The 7,700-nt window shown below is 35.9% G+C and overlaps 1 protein-coding gene across 8 annotated transcripts in view; it reads right to left on the bottom strand.

The window, feature by feature from the left end:
- Positions 1–7,700, bottom strand: part of LOC107556093 (MAP7 domain-containing protein 1-like) — a 45,192-nt gene that overhangs the window by 11,701 nt on the left and 25,791 nt on the right. For 6 of the 8 annotated variants that reach the window (XM_016239103.1, XM_016239098.1, XM_016239099.1 and 3 more), the window contains 3 exons: positions 5,008–5,171; positions 4,568–4,679; positions 2,335–2,439 (listed from right to left, as the gene is read on the bottom strand). In XM_016239103.1, the coding sequence (XP_016094589.1) occupies positions 2,335–2,439; positions 4,568–4,679; positions 5,008–5,171 (381 nt within the window). The remainder of the gene's footprint in view (positions 1–2,334; positions 2,440–4,567; positions 4,680–5,007; positions 5,172–7,700) is intronic. The other 2 variants (XM_016239101.1, XM_016239102.1) reach the window with 1 other exon arrangement.

Genomic DNA, 7,700 nt, shown 5'->3' with positions numbered 1-7,700 from the left:
TTTTGACAATCAAAGATGGATCTTTAATTTATTTCCAGTTTAATAATATTTAGCAACGTTATTGAAATGTGGCCTATATTAGAAATGGCCAGGAATTGGGTGCTTGGATGATTTGTACATAATCTCTGTCCAACTGGTTGGTCTCTGAGCAATTTATATAAAAACAACATATTATAGCCTATGGCCCTAAAGACTTTATATAAAACATCAATGATATGTCATAATATGTCAGACAGATACCTCAACTGAATTTAAAATCATTGCAATAAATTCTCAGTTGGCATGATGGCAATAATAAGTAACAACTCCTCAAATCCATGAGTTTTGCAATAAGTAAATGATGACAGAATTTTTAATTTTTGGGTGAACTATTAACACAAAAGGACAAAGACAGGAATAAAACATATCCAAGCTATGTATACAATTTTTATTAAAAAGTATACATATACATATATATATATATATATATATATATACATTGCATTCCTGCCTAATAAAATTAATTTATATAAAAAAATATATATATATATATATATATATATATATATATATATATATATATATATATATATATTTATATTTATTTTAATTTTTTAACAATGAGACATTGTTAAATGTTATGAAATGACATTGCTCAACATTACATTGTTTCTTCACACTCACCCAAAAATAAACAACATTGCTAAATCTGAGAAATAGTTACATCACATTATCAACAGTGCTATTTTAATTTTAATATCTTAGATTTTATTTTAATGTGTTCTTAATATATTTGAATTATTTTAGTTCTTCAAGTTAAACTTCACAAAAATAATTTAATAATAATAACAAAAGAATTTTTACCTTGGCAACTAGCTAAAGAAAAAAAAGTTAAAGTTTCTTTATATTTTATTGTTTTGTTTTTTATGTTTTTGGTTAACTACAATAACCCTGATTCTAAACTTATGTGATTTTCAAGGGAAAAGAAAAGGGGGAAACAAGAAAGAGCCACAGGTAAATGCATGGTAAGATGCGAAAAGCAAGTGCACAAGAACAATTGGGGAGGTAGAGAGGCATTTTAGACAGAGAAAGAGAGATCGAGAGAGATAGTGCCCAAAGCTGAACATTCATCAGCACTCTGCAGTAAAGTCTCCGCTCATGGAAAAGACTCGATTAGCTGTGAACTCTCCTTTCTGCTCTACTCCATCTATTGTTTTAGGAAGCACTCACAAATAGAGTGTGCCCTACTTACGATTGAGTTCCATGACCTCAGTACATCCAATAAAAGAAGCACCAGCCATTTTTGGGGGGGAAATAAAATCAACTAGACCTCAATTCACTGATAAATGGCTTTTCTGAGTGGAACATACATCCATCAACACATTTCTCTTTTTGAATATGCCAGCAGATTCAGTGGTCACAAACAGTGTTCAGACACTTACAACATATGAATGTCAAAAAAACATCAAAGCTAGTGATAAAAAAATAATAATAATAATTGTAGCACAAGCACACTTTAAACACTTCACAAAAAGGTCTTTGTTAGGTTTTAAATGATAAAACGGTAACACTTTATAATAAGCTTCAATTTGTTAACATTAATTGATGCATTAGAGAAAATGAACTAAGAATTTATCACATTAATTCATGTCCTTTAATATTAATTTATACAGTTTGAAATTAAATTTAAATATTGAATCAAATGCAATTCAAATCAAATCAAATTAAACCTAGATTGATAAAAGGATGTAAAACTAAGTTCATGATATCTAATGCTTTAACTAGCATTAACAAACCGTATTATAAGGTGTTACCAATAAAACAACACACATATTGTTCAAATTGATAAGTATTTGGACACTTTGTCGGCTTAAAAAAGATTGTTCTAAGAAAAGTTCTAGCATCAATTTTAGATATTTAATTTTTTTAGTTCTGTAAAATTCTAAGTGTGGCTTAAGTGTCCAAATACTTTCTGGGGCCACTGTATCATCATGCATCATACGCATATGTGAAGGTATGGAGAAGTATGCAAGTATTCACCTGATGGTTACATCAAGAAAAAGGAACAGAGAAAGCCACCACCAAAAATAAACAAACAAAAAAAGAGCACCACTAAGAACGGTTAACGGTGAAAGATGATGACGATTTCAAAAAATCAAATCGATCGAACTGAAGACACTGACGAGGAGACGGTTTGGAAGGAGGGAATGATTGAATGATCAGGGAACACGAGCAGGTGATTGGTCGCAAGTGAGAAATCAAAGGTGGGGGAGTAAAATGGAAACTCATAATTATGTGAAGAGAGGAGCCTGTGAAGACGTGGAGGAGGGGCTAGATCCAGAGGAGTGTCCTTACTTCTGCTAGGGGACGTCCAGAGGGTGGCAGAGGATTTGGAGAGCCGCTTGTTTATGACTGAATCCACATGTTTGGGCAGGTTGACTGCTGATATTGAGCATCTGCCTGTAAAATCCAGAGAACACCGCATACATGTACACAATGCTGAGGGGACCACGGTGGAACGACTGGAAGCAGTCGAAAAAATTAAACTTGAATCCCTCAAACACAAAACAGCCATTGATATATAGGCCAAGTAAATATATGGGTCAAAATATACCTTAAAACTACTGTTTGAGCAGCCAAACATAGTTATCTAGGTCCTGGATAACCATTGGTATGTTTGCAGTGTCTGAATATGAACTCAAATGCTATTTTTATTGAGTTGCGCTGCTCAAAGTTCATTATCGCAAGAGTCTACATGGTTTATAATGGGGTCACTGCCTCCACTTCTCCTCTCAGGGCACCATCAGGGACTGCAATGACTGTGCACAACTTTTGGGAAAGGAACAACTAAATTAAGTCAGTTAGAAAATAAAATCCTTGGAGAAACAGCATTGGTTAGCCTATAAATTGAGGTCTTGTGTCATGGGGGAAGTGGTACAAAGCTGCATTGAAGTTCATTACCCTATTTCCCAGCATTCTCAGTAAGTCATTCTCACCTCCTATTATATATACGGACATATAAAACACACAAAGGCTAGAAACTGTAGATTATGAAGACGTTTCTCCTTCCCCTTTTGATTTTTTGTACATTTTCATTTAAATAAAATGGCATTTTCGGTTTCTGGCAAAAAAAAAAGGCCTAAATTCTTGGCAGAAAATGTAAACAAGGCATACGCGCACCTTCTGTGTGTTTAGAGAGACTCACAAACCTCAGTGAAGCTACTGCTATGGAAGGATACTGCAGTAAAAATGGAAAAGTGTTTACAGATCTCCGTTAGTATTTGCATTTGCCTAGTTGCACATTTAAAGTCCCTATGATCTCTAGAAGCAAAGCAATTGATCTCATGTTATTATCACATCAGTAAAGAGCGTTTAGCCGGGATTGAGCAGAAGGTTGTGAGGCTGTTTTACGCAAAACAAAACAAACCATCTCATGTGAAAAGTCAGGGAAATGTATATGTTTATAGTTTTTTAAATTGTGTATTCTTAAGCACTTTATAGAAATAGAACGTGCAAAAATGACAAAGAGACAGAATTATTATATCCATCAGTCTCAGTAAACTCATCAAACATCACAAACACCTCCAATCCAGCTTACTCCTAACACCAATGACGAAGGCAGTTAAAGTGCCCCTATTATGCCTTTTTGAATATTACCTTTCATGCAGTGTGTCATGTAGCTGTATATGAACATAAACGATCTGCAAAGTTGTGAAGCCAACAGTGCACGATAAATAAAGTTATTGTTTATTTAAAAAAAAAAAAAAAAAAAAAAGAGTAGGCCTAAACGAGTCGTCAGGAATTTGAATCTTATTCTGTTATGGCTCTACGTCACGAAGTAAGACATTTGCATAATGTCCGCCCACGTTCTACATCGCCAACTTGACCGCCCACAAACAGTAACAATTTCTGTGTGGTTAACATCATGTCGAGAAGACGCTGTATCCTTCACTGTGACTAAATTTGTTTTATCACATCTTATAATTACCAAACTTGTCAACACTTGACACTTACCACTGAGAAAGGTCCTGCTCCAGTCGTGCTTGCGAATCAGTCTCTTGTCAATCAGCCAGTTCAACCGTTGCATCATCAGACTCCGGCTCAAATTGGTAAGGTACAATCGATACCATCTTTTCTATGTATACTATGTCTTTTCCCAAGTCTCCAGGGCTGTCATTTCGTCATGGCAATGGGTGTTTCGTTTCCGACATGCGCTGTACGTGGTAGACCAATCCAGAGCCAATCTCTCTACGGCTCTGGACCAATCACAAAGGACTGCACCTTCTGACCAATCACAGCAGTGAGGGCTCACGGAAAGGAGGGGTTTAGAGAGACTGATTCTTTGAACTGCTTCGCACAAGTCGTTTACAAATCATTTAGAAATTAGGTCAAATTAAATCTATTTTTTGAGAAAACTAACATAATTTTTGACTTTGCATGCATGTAGACCTGTTTTAGGAGACTCATAAAACAATATTAGCAACCTTAAAAATGGCATAATAGGGGCACTTTAATATGCAAAGGCACCAGAAGCAACACCTACAGGTACAGTTTTTGTGTTTATGTAGGTGCATTTTATATAACTCACTCTGGCTTTGACTGGAGTTGCCGCTCAAGCCTCCGGCCAAGGACCATCTCTGCTGCTGAATCTCTGCCCACGTCTTCTTACCAGACCTCTGGATGGCAGCCTCATACCGCTCCTGAACATTAAAAAAACAGTGCCACAATGAGTATCTCTTTAAAATGTAACAAAAGTCTAGAAAACACTTTACAATGCACATTTAAATATAATGGGCACTGGGAATAACAGAGGAGACGGTATTGATCTTTCAAAGGGGAAATCTTAGAGCTCTGGTACAATGTGCTCCACTTTCACTGAAAAACAACTCATCTAGCATCATTTGAAGAGCTGAAAGGGAAAACAATGCCTGGCAAGTTGGCAGGAACCTCACGGACTCTGATCCTGTGTAAAATTAGAGGAACAGGTTGTGTCATGTGGGTTTGCACTGACCACCACTACTCCCTCACCTTATTCTTCTCAAGTTTCTGTCTCTGTCTCTCCTCCAGCTCTGTGCGCCGTCTCTCTGCTTTCAGCCGCTGCTCCTCCAGCTTCCTCCTCCGTTCCTCCAGCTGCTGTTCGCGCACCTGCCGTGCCCGTTCCTCCTTCTCCAGCCACTGAGACTTTTTAGTAGCTAGAGAGGGGAAGAGTTTGTGAGCTACCAAAACCAGGCCAACATCTTGACCTTCAGTCATCAGTGTTTGAACAGAATTCACACACCAGTCATTCAAATTTAGACACATTCCCAATTCCTAATGCATGTTTATTTATTAAATATTTGATCACATGTTTTTGGCTATCAATAAGAGTGAAGCCCTCTTAGGTCCATTTTACCATATTAAATTGAACTGATTATTTGGGTTCGGAATGACACAAGGGTGAGAAAATTTAAAAATTTTATTTTTGGGTGAACTATCCTTTTTATATAGAATACCATTGAAAAGTTTGGGGTTGGTAAGAATGTTTATTGTTTTTGCAAGAAGTCTCTTAAGATCACCAAGGTTGCATTTATTTGATTAAAAATACAGTAAAAATTGAAATATTGTGAAATATTATTACAATTCAAAATATGTTTTCTATTTTAATATATTTAATAATGTAATTTATTTCTGTGATGAAAAAGCTGAATTTTCAGCAGCCATTACTCTAGTCGTCAGTGTCACATGATCTTTCAGAAATTATTCTATGTTGATTTCGTCAAGAAACATTTCTTATTATTGACAATGTTGAAAATAGTTGTAATGAATAGAAAGTTCAGGAGAACAGCATTTACTTAAAATATATATTTTTTTATAACAATGTAATTTTATTGTTTTTAACTCTTACTGACCCCAAACGTTTGAATGGTAATGTATGATTAAATATCTTACAAGCACTCAATCAAACAATCAAATTTTGTATTCCCACTGATCCAGTTTAAATCCTAGCCAAGCACTACTTTTATAGAGATAAATCCAAATCTGCATTTGTTCGCATTTGTTCTGTGTCTTAAGCATATAATGTCAAAGAATCCTTTTGGGATATGTGGGCATTTTTCATTTATGAAATGCAACATCTATTATAGTTATTATGGTGTGTGACTTCATAAAATGACAAAGACAATGGTGTGATTTCAAACCAGCACAAATGTGACAATGACAGGGCCACTAATATGTTACATGCGCCACTCTGCACAAAATATAGGAACAGTCTAGAAAGAAAAGGAAAACAATTTTAAAATAGCGATGGCCTGAGAGTGCCCGGGTGACGCTCTTCATCAAACTTCCATAATCCTGCTGGCAGATAGATGAGCTGGAAGATAACCCACAGTCTGAGAGACTACACTACATGTCCTACTATAAACATTTGACTCACTCAGCGCAGACCACACAATTATTAAACATTAATGTGGAGGTCCATGGTGATGGCAGAAGAGATGGATTGATGAATTTGATTGACTACGGTCTGAATTGTTAGGTTTAAATGACAAACTTCACACTCATGTGGCTGGAATGTAGCAGGATGTGTTTATCATGATTATATTCACATCAATCCTGATTTATTCACAGTTCAGTGATGTCAAGGCAGCAGCAGATGTTATTTCTGGGCCTAAATGAATCCTGCAGTTTGTAATTTTGGGAAACTTGTAAAAACCTGCTATGAAATCAAGCCTTCTGAAAAACACTCCAATGTGAAGGGAGGTTTTAGCGGTCAAAAGTTCAAATTTGGTGGACCTATGATCTATAACTGACCCCAATGCTAAACAAAAGGAATGCTGTGTATCATGTTATTGTCATTCATAAACAATGAAATATGACCTACATTACATGTTTTGACAGATTCACTGAAAAAATGTGCAAAAGAGAATCCCAAATAAACGAGATTTTCTTTATGCATTTGAGACAATAACCTAAAATTCAGTGTAAATTGGTTGATTTACACATTTCCATCCTATTACCGACAAGCCTCGTCATGTTTGTTGTATGAAATTCACAGTGAATCAATTGTAAAAGCAAAGCATTAGGGTAAAATCAGAAGGACAGCTGACCCTGCTGGGAAAAAAACTGGTCATTCTTCAAACCAAACATATGTTGTGGCCAATATGGGCCAATTCACAGACCAATGACCCCAATGAGCTGTTTTTTTTAATGAATCGATGTTTGAATCAATCTGATAAATCACTGACTGTATGAACTTCCTGAATTCATCTAAGCAGTTGCTAAGCAGCCAGCTACGCTAATTATGTCTCTATTTGTTTCTCTGTTTTTGCCACAGGATTGACATCCCGTGGTAACTAGGATTTGCACAAGCTTCAGTCTGGATCCAGAACACCTGAGAAGAGATGATGCCAACCCCTCAGAGGACCTCAGATGATGCCAACCCTGAAACAACATACAGAACTACCACATTTTGCTATAAGTTTGATAGCATCATATAATAATTGCTGTTAATAGTGTTCATCGTCTGTTTGATTACATCTTTAAAGGGGTCATATGATGTTGCTAAAAATAACATTATTTTGTGTATTTGGTGTAATGAAATGTGTTTATGTGGTTTAAGGTTCAAAAAACACATTATTTTCCACATACTGTACATTATTGTTTCTCCTCTATGCCCCGCCTTTCTGAAACGCGTAGATTTTTACAAAGCTCATCGGTCTGAAAAGCGTGGTGTGCTGTGATTG

Source organism: Sinocyclocheilus grahami, unplaced genomic scaffold (assembly GCF_001515645.1).
Source record: "Sinocyclocheilus grahami isolate Dianchi unplaced genomic scaffold, SAMN03320097.WGS_v1.1 scaffold555.1, whole genome shotgun sequence".
Taxonomy (NCBI): domain Eukaryota; kingdom Metazoa; phylum Chordata; class Actinopteri; order Cypriniformes; family Cyprinidae; genus Sinocyclocheilus; species Sinocyclocheilus grahami.
This window is presented reverse-complemented; position numbering and strand designations above follow the sequence as displayed.